Source organism: Cotesia glomerata, linkage group LG8, assembly GCF_020080835.1.
Source record: "Cotesia glomerata isolate CgM1 linkage group LG8, MPM_Cglom_v2.3, whole genome shotgun sequence".
Taxonomy (NCBI): domain Eukaryota; kingdom Metazoa; phylum Arthropoda; class Insecta; order Hymenoptera; family Braconidae; genus Cotesia; species Cotesia glomerata.
The window spans coordinates 8,480,006-8,496,943 of record NC_058165.1 but is presented as its reverse complement, the minus strand read 5'-3'; the positions used below and the strand labels follow the sequence as shown (position 1 = coordinate 8,496,943).

The 16,938-nt window shown below is 35.2% G+C and overlaps 2 protein-coding genes across 2 annotated transcripts in view; one reads left to right on the top strand and one right to left on the bottom strand.

Annotated features, from left to right (window-relative positions):
* Positions 1–16,938, top strand: part of LOC123270930 (terminal nucleotidyltransferase 5C) — a 145,173-nt gene that overhangs the window by 46,956 nt on the left and 81,279 nt on the right. The window lies entirely within an intron of this gene.
* Positions 14,329–15,038, bottom strand: LOC123270932. The gene is made up of 2 exons (XM_044737118.1): positions 14,888–15,038; positions 14,329–14,829 (listed from the first exon to the last, which is right to left on the bottom strand). Exons 1-2 carry the CDS (start codon positions 14,892–14,894, stop codon positions 14,495–14,497), a joined length of 342 nt encoding a protein of 113 aa, XP_044593053.1. The 5' UTR covers positions 14,895–15,038; the 3' UTR covers positions 14,329–14,494.

The window sequence follows — 16,938 nt, the reverse complement described above, 5'->3', positions numbered from 1 at the left end:
AGGTAATTTTAGAATATTCCTCCACTCGGTACTCGCAGCTGCAAATTTCGAAAGTGATCTCTATTTTTTCTAATATATCTGATTTTGAAGATTTGTATTTGCGGCAAGGTAGAGGTATCTAATTTGTGCTATGAACTTGAAAAAAAAGTTTGACATCGGAGAAAACTAACACCTATAAACGAAAACTCTTCTATCATTGGTAAAATTTGTTTAATGAAGAACTTACCCCTAAATTTTGAAAATATATTCAAAAATATCGGCATTACAGTCTTCCAAAAATGCTATGAATTTCACCACCTGTTGAAGAATGGAGTAGAGTTTGACTCGGAGAGTTATAGAAGAAAGAAATGAAAAACAATTTCCTACGTCGTTGTCTATGAATCGAATAATACAATGAATCTGGGAATAATAAATACTTTTGTAAAATTATGCAGGTGCTATTGCGAAGATTTATGTGAAAATTGTGAAAAAAACTCTAGCTATTTTGCGATTATTAATGAATGTACGGTCGATAAAGCTGTTATCAGTAATGAGCATCTCGACATCGGTTCTATTGGTAGGAGATCTGACAAAGCCATGGTTGCTGAAGAAATTTCGAAACTAGAACTAGTTTGTTATTATATTGAGAAAGATAAAGAAAATAATTCGTTTTATGTAATGGAGCCTGTAAACAACAGAGAGTTTTTTTAAAAATGATAAGCTGTCAGTGAATTTTATGACTCGTCACTCGCTCTTGTATCTCATCAGATATTAAATTATTATAAATAAACGTAAAATTCAAGCTCTCGTTGCGGCTCTGGCAATTGCCATAATTGGCATCGTGTCTTTTTGACATTTTAACTCACGTAAATTTTTTTTTTGTTTTTAACTAAGCCGTTAATTAGTAATCTGTTAAGATTGAAAATAAATGAGATAATTTTATTTGTGGTATCCTTCCCACTTGCCCCAGCTCTAAAAAATTATAATTTGTTCCGTTTTTGTTTGTCGAGTCTTTGTTTAGTAAAAATATAAATAATTTATATTAATAAACCATAATTATATTAATTAAGTAGCGCTGTAAATGATAAATATCAATAAAAAGACTCACTATGTCCCAAATTATCTCTTCAGTCATTTGTAAGCAGTTGCAGTGACACTTTTATTATTTTTCATATTTTGCAGAAGAAGCTGAAACTACACAAAATTATCCCACACGTCATTTGCAGGCATTTCAGCGGCACTTTTATAATTTTTTATATTTCGAAGAAAAACATAAAACTCCCCTAAATTATCCCAGAGATCATCTGCAAGCATGGTAGCGGTACTTTACTTATTTTTATTTATACCACGGATGAACCGGCAACTATCCTGAATTTTTCTTCAGGTCATTTGCAGGAATTTCAGCGGCACTTCTATAATTTTTTATATTCCCAAGGAGAACCTGAGACTCCCTTGAATTATCCCACAGGTCATTTACAGAACTTTCAGCGGTACTTTTATCATTTTTGTATCCCGCAAAAGAACCTGAAACTACCCCAAATTAGCCCTCAGGTCAGTTACAGGGATTTCAGCGATAGTATTATCAATTTTATATTCCGCAATTGAAGCTATCCTAAACTCAGCCTCAAGTTATTTGCAGGAATTTTAGCAGCACTTTTATAATTTTTTATATTTCGAAGAAAAACCTGAAACTCCCTTAAATTATCCCAAAGATCATCTACAAGAATGGTAGCGGTACTTAACTGATTTTTATTTATACCACGGATGAACCAGCAACTATTCTGAATTTTTCTTCAGGTAATTTGCAGGAATTTCAGCGGCACCTATAATTTTTTATATTCCAAAGAAGAATCTGAAACTCCCTTGAATTATCTCACAGGTCATTTGCAGGACTTTTAGCGGTACTTTTATCATTTTTGTATCCCGCAAAAAAACCTGAAACTACCCAAAATTAGCCCTCAGGTCATTTGCAGGGATTTCAGTGGTACTATCTTTAATTTTGTATTCCGCAAAAGTACTTGAAACTATCCTAAACTCAGCCTCAGATTATTTGCAGGAATTATAGCGGCACTTTTATAATTTTTTATATTTCGAAGAAAAATCTGAAACTCCCCTAAATTATCCCAGAGATCATCTGCAAGAATGGTAGCGGTACTTTACTTATTTTTATTTATACCACAGATAAACTGGCAACTATCCTGAATTTTTCTTCAGGTCATTTTCAGGAATTTCAGCGGCACTTCTATAATTTTTTATATTCCGAAGAAGAACCTGAAACTTCCTTAAATTATCCCACAAGTCATTTCCAAGACTTTCAAAAGTACTTTTATCATTATTATATCCCGCAAAACAACCTGAAATTCCCCTAAATTATCCCAGAGATCATCTGCAAGAATGTTAGCGGTACTTTACTTATTTTTATTTATACCACAGATGAACCGGTAACTATCCTGAATTTTTCTTCAGGTCATTTGCAGGAATTACAGCGGTACTTCTATAATTTTTTATATTCCGAAGAAAAACCTGAAACTACCTCGAATTATCTCGTAGATCATTTTCAGGTTTTCAAGGCTTTTTCGGCTACTTTCGATAATTTAATAAGTCCCGTCAATAGCCCGCTCATAGTTTGTCCGTCTCACAAGCGGGACGTTACTGATGCGGGATTCCTGAGGCATTCCTTAGGAACAAATTTTTTTTACACGGGTTAGTTTTTTAACTTTGACTCGGGCGAGCATTAGCTTCACAATTAAGGAGAAGAAAGAGTCCCACACATCATGCGATCATTTTTTAAGTACGAAATGATAAATTTCGAAGTCTAAATTTTTAATTATTATCTTTTAACATTTCAACATTCACATAGCGAATATTACTGTTTGAAATGGTATTTTCGCCACGTAAATAATAAATTCTAGCATTTAAGTGATAAATATTATGAGGTGATCATTTAAATCACGATTTTACTGTTTAAAATGATAATTTTTTTCAGTAGATCATTACTTATTATAAATCGACTAAAGTAAAAGCCCCAATTATTGACAGGGGTCTAAATATTGACACACTAAATTATTTTTAAATATATTTAATTATCTGTAATAAGAATAACTATCATATAAATTTTTATTAAATTTTAATTAATTAAAAAATTGAAAAAAAATTACTGTCAGTTCAAACCAGTTTACGAGCATCTATTTTCTTAACAACTTCGGTTAGAAAAGCATTTTATTCAAATGCCAAGTTTAAATTAATTTCTTCATCTAATTATAATGATCTTTATTTTTTTAATTAACAATATATGAAAAACTTATAAAATTAAATAATCGAAATTAATTGTATGCTTTATAATATTTCAATAATGGGTGTCAATAACTAGTTGATAATTTTTAAGTTGAATCTCATATTGACAGCCAGCAGATAGCGTTATATGACGCTTTTTTTTACTTTGACCTAAAAAATTTACTTTAAGAGTTTGAACTTTTCTGATTCAATGAATTATTTTTAAATTAATTTTTACATTTTTAATAGTAATTAATCACTTTTATGGAAATTATTATTAATAAACTTTAATAATATTGATTACTTAATAATGAGTTTCGATAAATAAAAATAAGCAGATAATTTGACACATGCACAGTATAGGTGTCATTAATTGGGGCTTAGATATGTCAATAATTATTAGATCAATCAGTTTTTAAATCTGTCAATAATTGGTGTATCCGGATAATCTATTTAATTATTTAAAATTAATTAGTACATATCACTGATTATCATTTTAAGAAAAGAAATTGATTAGTAAAAACATTACTTGAGATATTAACACAAATAAAATTCAACGATATTAACATTTTATCGCTTAAAAAAATGAAATCATAACTTTGTGTCTTATAGTGTCAATAATTGGGGCTTTTACCTTATTATTTATTACAGTTTACTTTTTTCCGTGTTAAAAAAAAAATGAGTACTGTTTATTTGTGGTATTGAAATTACTATTACTTTTTTTTAACTTTCTCTACTAATAAACTTTCGAGTTTGAAACAGTGTAATAAATTTATCATATGTGTGTTTATATTACCCTATGCCCATATACTTATTGCTACTAATATATAATATTTTAACCAAATTTTTGAACTTTAGTTTTTCATATTCAAAGTTAAAGTGAAAACTTTGAAATTTTTATTGAGAGCATAAAGTAGAAAAATTCTAAGTCCAAAATTGGGCTAAGTTAATGTTTTCAACTGTAAACTTACGAAATTCTATTGCAAAATATTTATAAATTGTCAACTAATCGCAATTAATAAATGATTTATCAACTCTTAATGATTGATTAATGAATATAGATCTGATCAGATATGAACAGGCATGAGTCTTCAGGTCTGATCAGATATGAAAAATGACCGGGTCTGATCAGACCTGGCCAGGCATGTTCATGTCTGATCAGATCTGTTCATGTCTGACTCGATCAGGTCCATAAAAGAAAAAAGAAAAGATTGGTGCCGACGGAGATTCGAACCATGTACGTTGCGCTCTTCAGACTGATACTTTAACTGTTGACCCAATGACTTATCTATACTCTAGTGTACCTTTCAAACTACTTTAAGTAATTTAAATTTTATACATAACTTATCCTTATATTTAACGGAGTTCTATACTTAATTTATTAATTATTAATAATTAATTATACACAGTAAAAAATTTCGCGTCATTGCGTCAAATAATTTTGTGTTAAAAATTATTATGTTAAATATTTAACACTTTTTTGTGTTGATTTAACAGAATAAATGTTAAATTTACACATAAAAGTGTTAGATATTAAACATAAAAATTTTTAACACTAAGATTACTGACGCAATGACGCAAAATTTTTTACTATGTATATTAGAGTGATTTATTTGGGACGGCTATGTATTTTTTTCGCTCCATTAAAATATGGTTCTATGTAAAGTAAAAAAAAAATTTCTTCAAGGTTTATTCCATAATTATAATTTTATTGTTTTCTTTTAAAATTGAAGTTTTTTTTTAATTAAAATATATAGGAAATGAAGAATTATTTGTGTATTCTACAATTTAGCAGCCTTTGACACTACTGCAATGGCTCAAGGCGTAGCTTAAGATAATAACAGACACCTTGAAAGGACTTATCGCCTATCGATATCAACTGATATATTTTGGTATTTTCACGCTATCAAACTCAAACTTTTACTAAATAATCTTATTTTTCGCGTATTCAATGGAACACAGTAAAAAATTTTATGTCATTGCGTCAAAATTCATCGTTAAAAATCATCGTTTTGGCATGGAAAATTAAAAAGTTCATGCTTATGTAAGCCGAAATTTTTTATGAAAGTTGTTCATTTAAAATTTATAAGCGGATAGAAACTGATACGGCATACGGAACAAATTAATTTTAAAAATAGAACTGCAGTCTACAGTTCGATACAATTTTTCTTCCAGACTTAAAATATCATTTAAGACCCTGATTAAGAAATCTAATTTGAAATGATTAAAAATAATTTGAAATGATTTAAATGTATCGGATTTGAATACTATATAGGTATACAATTAACATGAAAGTAATCATTTCAAATCATCTTTCTGAATCAGGGGAGGACAAATCATGCATGAACAGTTCTTGTCAGCTGATATCTGGAGTTTTAATCCTTATCTATTTTAGGCTAGATCAGACATGATCAGACATGGACAGGTCTGATCAGGTCTGAGCGTATTTAACGCTTCAGACATGAACGGGCATGGACAGGTCTGATCAGGTCTAAGCATATTTAATGCTTCAGACATGAACAGGCATGAACAGGCTTGATTAGATCTGATCAGGTCTGAGCGTATTTAATGCTTCAGACATGAGCAGGCATGAACAGGCTTGATCAGGTCTGAGCGTATTTAACACTTCAGACATGAACAGGCATGGGCAGATCTGAGCGTATTTAACGGTTCAGACATGAACAGGCTGGACAGGTCTGATCAGGCCTGATCATACATGAACAGGCCTGATCAGGTCGGATTTCAAGCCTGATCAGATATGAACAGGTCTGATCAGTCCTGATCATTTTTTCCCGGGTACGTATAAAAAAAAAAAAATTACTTTATTAGGGATTCAAACTCCGAACCTCTAAAAATCTTTTATTGATCTTAAATACTTAAGTTTACCAGCCGAGACCAGTGATTGCAGTTTCAATCGGCTTAGCGAAACGAATGGAAATTTTGAAAAAACGTTTTTAGAGATAATAGATAATTTAATAAACTATTTCACCACAAAGCGTTTTTTTCAAAAATTTCATTCGTTTCGTGAAACCAATCGAAACTGCAATTGCTCTGCTGTATTAAATTGATTTTCTAACACACCAATAGAAGTATTTATTAACACTTACTCTCTAAATCTGAAACAGTGAAAATCACTGGAAATTAGTGGTATATTAACTATTTCATAGTTATAAGTATACCACTTGGTATACTTATAGCTGTGAAACAGTGAAATTCCACTGATTCATTTTAAGAGAGTAACAAATATTTATCAGCTATAAATTAATATTTATTAACAGTTTATAAAACTTAAAAAATATTAACGAATTCTTTTATCAGTTCACCTAATTTTTATAATTCTCTCAATTTTATAGATTACATTTATTCATGTATGAACTTAGTGGATAAGATATTTGGCACTTGTGTGTTAGCGCATACGTTCAACTTGTTTTATCAACCTTCTCATAAGTCTAAAGCTCCTTAAATTTTACTTATTCTCTTAATCATAAAGATAGTTAATAATTAATAATATCTAATCTTAGTAATTATTTATTCAAGTATTTAATATTAAAAAATTATTTACTAACAGTTCAGCAGGTAAATCAATGTATCTATTTTCAAAAATTACAATTTGTATCATTAAAAGTTTGTTTAAAATAATAATGGAGGTGATATATTTATATAGTTTAATGAAAGAGGTAAATAATATAATAGTTATATAGAAAGACAGTTTTAGGCGTAAATGACAGTGCAATATATACTATACGACATGTATTTTTATACAGTATAAACTCCGTTCTAATTATTATCAACCAGCTATTATAATAATAAACGGATATAAAACTTGTTTGCTAGTTAATTATATATTAAAAATTCAAATAATTATTATATTAACAACTGGTTGTTAAAGTTACAATATATGAATTAAAAAATAAAATAGACGCACCCCTTCCCCTGGAATCGAACAGAAAAAATAATAACCAGTGAAAGTATCGAGGTAATTTTAGCAATTATTTTTTATTGCCCACTAGTGTTACATAAATTATAATATGTAATTAATAGAATAAATATTCAATAATGAGCAAATAAATTAAAAAAAATTGAATTAATTATCTTGCATATGGAGAGAAGAGATAAGTTATATTTCCAATTTAGAATGGTAATTATTAGTATGTTAGACAACTACATACTAATCATTAAATTTAAAAGAATAATAAATAATAGTAAAATTATCGCTTTACTAAGTTACAATATAACATAGTAATTATTATCATAAAAATAGCAATGAATCGTATTTTACGTAGCATCATTAATTATTTTATAAAAAATTTTACACGAGTCGATAGTTACTTTGCAAAATAATAAATATAACTATTTTTTTCTCCGTTTCTCCTTATTATTTTCTGCAAAAATATGGCAACAGACGGACGTTCGATGACGCCCGTTCATTATTAAAACGTTCCTGTCATTGACATTGTCCGATAACGGCTCGAGTGATAAAAATTCTCAACAGCATTACTAATTTACATTTTAAATAAATTAGGGCATTGTGACGGTTTGCAAAATTAATTATAATTGTTCTGTTCGGTGAAACAGCGACAGACTTTAGACAAACAAAAAAAAAACGTCTATCGTCAATCGTCTATTTGAAGTTATCGGTCAGAACTAGAACTACTTTCGAGTTTCGAGGCAGGTTACGCCCGCTTCGTTACGAAACACCTGATATACTTAACTTATAAAGACCAATAAGTCGCTTGATCTGAGTTCTTTCTAATCTAATGTATACATATGTGTATGATAGCTTAGACTCTTACTGATAGTTTATTTTTATTCATGCATTAGATAACCTCAAAAATTCTCCGGACTCTAATTTAATTTTTAAATTATATTTGTTATTTATTAAAGTCAACGCGCGTTAAAGTTTTAACTTTGCTAACTTTTTAAATTCATTGCTCGTAAAACATTTCAATAAGCTAATAAATTATGGAATAATTATTATATATATGGATTTATGTCTTTTTATTCATAAACTTCTATAAAAGTTTACGAGCTAATCATAGTGTCATAAAACTTTTCTTTTTATACTAAAACTAAATACCGTTATTATTATTTTTTTAGTCATCTAGTTGAAAAATTTGCGGTCAATTTTCTTGTTCAACTATTTTCTACTGATTTATAAAGAAATTTTTTGTGAAAAGATGAAATATTCATAAGAACTACAAAATTTTTACTTGGTCCAGAACAATTACGGTTTTTTTATTATTTTATTGAAAAAAATAATTTATCTAAATATGATGCATTACAGTACAAATTGAATTTTGTAATTCAAGTATCTAAACGATATTCATCAAAAAAATTCTAGATTAATTTTATTATCATTTGCTGGTTTGTTTTTTGAATGTAAAATTCATTTCGTCTAATATCTAAAGAAATTAAAAAAACATACTGTATAGGGAAAAAAGCGGAAAAATTCAACTAGAAAACTAGGATTTTATTTAATCTTTTAAAGGTAAAAGATTTCAACCTTGAACTTTCGTTTTCACATTAAATATTTTACACTGTAATTTGTCGTATAAATTCATTACATTTTGGTAACTGAACGACATAGTTTGAGAATTACAGATTGAGCTGTTATAACAAAATTATATATAATTCACAGTAAATGTAATATTCTCGAAAGTAAGTAGCTCACACTGCAAATCTTATTCTTTCTTGACTATTTTTGGCCACTTGATATTTTAGTGAATTTGTAAAAAATTTAACTATTCAAGTAGAATTTTTATAGAATTTATGAATTAGTACATTTATACGAATTGAATTCATAGTCTTGTGCTTATGGAAATATTTATACAATAATTTGAAAATGAAGTGGCCAAAAAAGGTACACTACACGGGAAAAAAATCCCATGAAAAATTACTATAGTAAAATCGTAATCCAGGACTAGACTTTCAGTATCTCGATTTTTACGATGCTGCCGTCTACAGAATACAATTTGAATTATTGAAAATTACGATGTTATTTAGTAAATTTTTTTTCCGTAAGGGCAAGTGAATAAGGACGCATACTATATATGTTTTAATAAAAGAGAGACAGAGTCTAGTAGTTTGCGACGCCACCACCGAAAGATGACCAACTACTGTAATGAGGGTCTTATTATGCGACTGAACAGAAACTTTAGATAATCCCTCCGATAGCGTGAGGGGATAAACCTTAGACTTGAGGCGGAGTGGACACCGGGTTCGATTCCTGGATGATACAGAAATATTTTTTCGGTGACCTAAACTTCTTTTTAATTCGAGTGATAGAAATTTACGATGTTGCATCGTATAAACTACGATGTTTGAGTTCTGGTCCGGCACTGCAATATCCTACACTAAAAATTACGATGTTTTCATTGTAATTTTTCGTACAATTTTCTTTCCGTGTAGCCACAAACGGTACTTCTATCCTATTTTCACAAAATCAAAAAATACATTACGAAAAAACAGTAATTTTAAAAGTTTTAGTTATTAACTACATGAATTTCTCAATAAAAAACTGTTAAAAAATAATAAATAACTGACAGTTTTAATTTTCGTGCCAGTAAAAATTCGTTTGAAACTGTAAAATTTGGTATTTCCAATTGTCATTGCATTATTACAAGATATACTCTCAATTATTACAGTATGAAGTGTAATACTTGCAGTTTTGTGACGAGCGACCTGTTTTCACTCGAAAAAACTGCAAACTTTACTTTTTTTTTCCGTGTGATAAAACTATTTATTTTATGTACGAGAAGCGCGTGAGGTAGTGCTTTACTCCCGCCTCGTCAAAGTCAAGCGATTTCGTGATCTTTAAATGCCTATATTACAACCATATTGCACTTATACAATAATATGAGTAGATTTACATCGAGAAAGCACTTGAAGTAAACCATTTCATACTTTTTAGAAATCATTTTATGTTGCTACTGTGAAAAAAAAACGTTTCGAAAATTTTACGTAGACGTCCTGATGTCACTCGCTGATTTTGTATGTACCAACGATTACTCTCGAACAAAATCATACATCGAGAGCGGGCTTTTTTCATTAGTTCCAGAATTCGATAAACTGGTGCCGTATTTCATTTCAGTAGCCTAGTTTACGTAGTTTTCAACTTCCCGTTGAGAAAATTAAAAATTTTCAAAAATCGGGAAGTTATTGTTTTTACCCCATTTTTCGAAAATCGAGTTTTCATCATATCTCGATGTTTTAAGGTCCTAGGAAGCTTTCTTGACTATTCCTGCGATGGTGTGTCTGTATGTATGTGTGTGTATGTGTGTGTGTGTGTGTGTGTGTGTTTTTTTTTTCCCTTAGGGGGGGGGGAATCCTTTTTACGGATTCTAGGCGTAGCTGTTTGGCCTGGATATGTGGCGACTCGACGCAGCGTCATACTAAAACTCGACGCTAACGCCCCTACCCACTAAACCCTAAACCCCTTTCCTCTTTCCTCTAATCCCTCATGGAAACCGCCGTTAGGCATTACTTCGTGGGGGGAGGATATATCGACTGCTCTTCCTTCTGGTAATTAGGTATTATTTTACCTTTCTTCTAGTTGTTGTCATTTGCTCTTTTTCTTTCGATGGAACGCAAGTCTATAAGGACTTCTGTTGCAAACGTGTTTGCGGCGTTCCAGGCAGCCTCTGATGACAGCATTGCTTCTACTATTGTCTCTGGTTGGATTTTCTTCTTCAGGATCATCTCCAGCTCATCGCGCTGTGGGTAAAATCGTGGGCACTCAAAGAAAACGTGCTCCGCGTCTTCATTGATTCCTGGGCAGGACGGGCACTCCAGTGAATCATCATGCTTGAAGCGGTGAAGATACGTCCGAAAACATCCATGTCCTGACAACATCTGCGTCAGATAGTAATTGACCTCGCCATGACTCCGGTTTATCCAAACGTCGATTTTCGGTATGAGACGGTGTGTCCATCTTCCTGTTGTCGCGGCGTCCCACTGCGATTGCCATCGTGCGATGCTGTTCTGCCGTTCTTCAGCTCTGAGTTCCTCGGCACTTAGTGTGGTTGACCTCTTTCGTTGGTAAAGGTTCCGTCTTTCCTCAGCTAGAACTCTAAGCGGCAGAGTTCCGGAAATGACACACACTGCTACTTCTGATATCGTGCGGAATGCACTGGCTAGTCTTACAGCGCTCAGTCGATATACTGGTCCAGCTTTTCTCCATGATTCTTGCAACTTCAGCGCGTCTGCCCAAATGGATATTCCATATGTGAGCACCGATGTGACAACTGATGATAGTAGTAGTCTCCTGCTCTGCTTTGGCCCTCCGACGTTCGGCATCAGTCGTGCGAGACTAGCCCTCACTACTGACGCTTTGGCACTGACGTGTTCCACTTGCTGTTTAAAGTTGAGACGGGCATCAAGTATCACTCCCAAATATCGGATGTAAGGTTGTGATGTGATTTCTTGTTCGCCGACTTTCAGCTTGATGGTCTCTAACACTTTTCTGTTGGATATAAGCACTGCCTCAGTTTTGTGTGTAGCCAGATGCAGGTTTACCGTATTCATCCACCGATGGACTTGCTCGAAGGTGATGTCGAACATGTTGTTAATTTCGTCAAGGTGTTTAGCGACGATTACTACGGCTACGTCGTCTGCATATGCTACGAGTTTTACACTTCTTGGCAATTTCAATCTCAATAGGCCATCGTACATGATATTCCACAGCAGTGGACCAAGTACAGAGCCCTGGGGTACACCTCCTGTAATATCGTACTCTTTTAGACCATTCTTCGTGTCGTATTTAAGAACTCTATCGGTGAAATAGCTGGCCACTATTCTACACAGGTATTCTGGAACGTTTTTCTCTCGAAGAGCTTGCATAATGCAGTTCCAGTTGGCGGAATTGAAGGCGTTTTTAATGTCTAATGCCGCCACCAGGCAATACTTCTTTGTGCCACCCTTCCATCTGGTTCCTGCGATCGCTTCTTTAGCCGTGCTAACAACCAGATTGATCGCGTCCAGGGTTGATCGTCCTTTCCGGAATCCATACTGGTTGTCTGCCAGGAGTGGGTCGACTACTGCATCTATTCGTTGATGAATTATGCGCTCAAGTATCTTACCCGCCGTATCTAGCATGCAAAGTGGTCGGTAAGATGACGGTTCTTCTGGTGGTTTCTTCCCTTTAGGTAACAGTACCAATCGTTGTTGTTTCCACTTACGAGGAAAAGTCCCCTCCTTGAGGCATGCATTATAAGCGTCTAGGAATAATGTTGGAGCTGCCTTTATGATGGTTTTCAAGGCTAAATTAGGGATTCCGTCCAATCCCGGCGCTTTATTATTCCCTACACGGTTACAAGCCTCCAGCAGTTCTTCTTCAGTGACAGGTGGGATGTCGTCCAATTTGCCTGGCGCCAACTGGTAATCGTAGTTGCGTTGCTGTGGAAACAGTGCAGTGACGATTTTCTGAAGAAGTTGAGGACACGTAGGTGATGGCATTTGTTGTTTTTTCAGGTGGGTCATAACCACCTTATAAGGCCTACCCCACACGTCTTTATCCACCTCGTATATAAGCTCTTTCCAGCATCTTCTTTTGCTTTCTTTGATGGCTTTATTCAGTTCACGACGCGCCTTTTTGTACTCTGCGATCAGCTCCACTGAGTTGGGCCGTTGATAGCCGCGCTGAGAGATTCTTCTTTTCTTATGACACTCTTTACGGAGGACGCTGATATGGTCGTTCCACCAATGCACCGAAGGTCTCGAATTTATGCCACGTTTACGAGGCATACTGGCATCACAAGCATGTGTTACTCTCCTCATCAGGTCCTTAGTCTGTTCTTCTGCACATCCAGTGTTGATCGGATCACCATCGAGGGCTATTAGTAATGCTTCTGGGTCAAAAGATTTTACCTTCCAACCAACGATGTTAGACTGCTTGACTGGTCTCTTGGGGTTCTGGTCGCTTGATATTTCCCAGAATGTCGCATGATGGTCGCTGGCAGTGTAGATGTCCAACACTTTCCAGTTGCAGTCGCCTCTGGCAAGGCTATTACTGACAAAAGTGAGGTCTACAATTGAGCTTGCGTCACCTTTGGTGTAGGTCGGCGTATCACCACTGTTGAGCAAAACCACATCTAGTCTAGTAAAGGCCTCCAGTAGTGCTTTCCCTCGTGCGTTTGTATGTTTGCTGCCCCAGTCAACTGCCCAGGAGTTGAAGTCTCCAGCTATCGCTACTGGATGGTATTGCTTCGCATATTCGGTTAGTCGATCCAGGAAATCAGTGAAGTCAACAATGGAGAGGCTAGGTGGTGCGTAGCAGCTATAGAAGCGGATGCCTTCTACTGATACTGCTACAAAGCCGGCATTGCTGTTGTCGACTGCATTTTGGAAAGAAAGCTTGCCACATGACCAGATGACAGCTTTGGATGTGCTGTCAGATTCCCAGGGTTGGGTACTCAGGTGTTTATATGGCTCTGCTATCAGTACCAAGTCCAGCTCTAATTCTCGCACAGATTGCATGAGCAAGTCATGCGCTGCTTCACAATGGTTGAGGTTGAGCAGCAATATCCTCATGATTGTTTGTTCGTCAACTTCTGGAGCGCCTCCTGATATACCGGGCATCTGTAGGTGCCGGCATGGTGAGCCACGTCCTTTGCTCCTTGCTGGTCAGCACATATTGCACACTTGGCAGAATTTTTACAGTCCGCGATACGGTGCCCTTCTTGTCTACATTTGATGCAGAGTTTAGATCGGTCTACTTGGCTTTTACATTGGGGCCCAACATGTCCAAAGTGCCAGCATTTAAAGCATTGGATAGGTCTCGTCGTCGCTTTGATTCGGCAGTTAACCCACCCAACATGGATCTTGCCGGTTCCTTCCACTAATTTTCGCGCGATGGTCATAGGTAAAGTGACTGTAGCCGTCTGCGTACCTCTGAAAGCCTTACGGATTTTTATTCCTTCTAGAGGTATCTCATGATCTTTTCCAACTTCCTCTTTCAGGGCGGCCTGGATCTCTTCCTTCGTCGTTTCTTCGTCGATGTCTCGAATCTCAATGGTCTCCTGTGGACCTTTACAGACTACCTTAACATCGTCTTGAAGAATTCCTGTGATGGTCCTCTGCAAGGCTTGGCCTTTGTCAGCACTTTTCCTTGACAACGTGATCAGCATATCTCCGGTCATTGTCCTGCGGATCTTCTCGACGGTATTTCGAACCTGGTCTGCTGGGACATCACGCTTTATGCGGCGCAATATCTCGGAATACTTCTCTTTTTCGGCAGGGCGGATTATCAGCGCGTCAGGTCTGATCCATTTGCGCGATTTTTCCGCTTAGGTTCCGGTCGTGGCTCCTTCGGCAATTGCTTTGGGAGGTGATCCTGCTCCGGCCTTCTCTTCTTCGATTCTACTTTTTGCCACGCGTCGACCTCCTTATTTTTGGCACTCCGTGCCGCCACTTCTTTCGGAGGACTTGGTTTTGTGTCCTTTTTCTTCATTACTTGGTTGACCGTTGGGTCAGGAGAGTTACGGTCTTTCCTCTTCCCAGACCTGACACCAGTGTCGCTTCTGTCTTCTGTTACAGATTCACCATCGCCTTCGGCACCGGTGTCCATCTCTTCGACGGTGTCTGCGGCAGGTTGTCTGCTCTTCTTCGGTGTGACATTGGGAGTTTGCCGTTGTTGTGCCTGCCATCCGTCATCAAGTGTTCTGAACCTTTGAAGGGCGTTGACTACACCGGTTGTCTTCGTCTTGATCTCTTTGTGGATGTTGACTTTAGACTTAACAAACTCATGCAGCTCTCTAGTAAGCTTATCAAGGTGTTCCAGCGCTTGTGCCCTCTTCATCTCAGCGCTTGCTACAATAGCTGCTTGCTGGGCGTGAGCCCCGTTTTGACTCTTGTTTGTTTCCATATTTCTACTCATACTTTTTTGATTTACCAGCGCATCGTACGGAGTGGAGCGGGTTGCCATAACTAGGAACGGGTGTACCCTCGGAGATAGTACTCCTACCCCAGTTCCCTGAGGCCTAGCCGACACTTAGCCAGTCCCGGAATACACGGACGGACTAGACTCGCTCGGAGCGGTGAAGATTCCGATCTCTAACACTCACTGCGTACTTCCTGATCAAGGCCCGAAGTGGCTGGCTCCTGATCCACTGCTGCAACTTTCACCTCTGCAGAGCAAGCTCACATCAGCCGTGGCCTGCATCGTCGGAAACTACGATACAGGTTCCGGACACTCCCAGTGAATTACAGCAGGAACCAATCGTCTTGCTAGGTCAGTTAGTGTGACCAAACCATTAAAGGGGAGTTTTGTCCACGGGAGCTTATTTTGTTTGGTTATTTTGCTTGGCTCCTACCCGCTGTACCTCATCAACTAAGAGATTAAGTGTCATCCAAGGACAGCGAGCGTTCTCCCATCCGCTCGGGGAGACGCGCCCGGTAGCAGTATCTCTTCTGCCCCGAGTCTGTGTGTGTGTGTGTCTGTGTGTGTGTGTGTGTGTATGTATTAGGGTGTGCCAAAATGTAACTTCCATGGAGAACCTTTTAAAATTGGAATTTTGAGTTCCACTTTTAACAGCAGCTGTGTTTGGACATTTCCTGAGATATTTCGGGTTGAGAGAATTCATTTGATTATTTATAGGATTTTTAACAGGAGATTTAATTGGGCACTTCCGGCCAAATTTTGAATTTTCACCAGAAATACCCAAACTAAAGTTCTGTTAAAAAATTCTATGAAAATCAAATACATTGTCTCACACCAAAATATATCAGGAAATGCCCAAATGCAGCCCCTGTTAAAAGCGGAACTAAAAATTCCAATTTTAAAAGGTTCACGGAAGTTACATTTTGGCACACCCTAGTATGTATGTATGTATGTATGTGGGTCATTCCATGTCAAATCGACCAATAGTTGGAATCGACCCCTTTCAATTTGGATGAATTTTGGTCAGAAGTTTTCTTTTATCATAAAACGAAGTTCTGCCAAAGAAAAAAAAATAAAAAATTTTTTTTCAAAAGATATGCAAATTCAAAATTTCGCGATTTTTCCAGTTTTTCAATTTTGTTTTTATAATATCTCGAATGCTATTATAGATACAGGAATGGTCTTTTTTTCGTTTGAAAGGAGAGACTTAGGGCTATTGAAAAAAAAAAATTTTGGAAAAAAACTTTGAAAAATGCCAAATTTGTCAAATTTTGAATTTTTGAAAATCGTCATGAAAATGAAGACCGCCATTAAAATTTTGGCTCAATTTTTTTTGTATGATACCTTGTACTGATCTTGAAAGATCCTGAAATTTTTGAATAGGGGTTTTTTTTTTCAAAAATATGAATTTTTGAATTTAAAAAAAAAATTTTTGAATTTCAAAAAAAAATTTTTTTTTGTTTTTTGCAACTTCTATATAAGGTAAAGTTATTCAAATACATAATATTGTAATTTTGAGTATTTAGAAATCAAATTCACGGCGTGGAAATCTTAAATAATAAATTAATTTCAACTTTTTTTTATTTTTTGGACATAATCTTAAAGTCAGGCTTAACGCATGATATAATTTTTTATTTTTTTAACGTATGATATATTTTGTACGTTTCTTCAGTGTTTATCCCTTAATTGACAAATTAATACACGGGAAAAAGTAAACTGTAATAAATAACAGTCGATTTATAATAAGTAATGATCAACTGCTAAAATAGTACATTATGTGCCTAGGGAGGAAAATAGGACATTTCAACCAG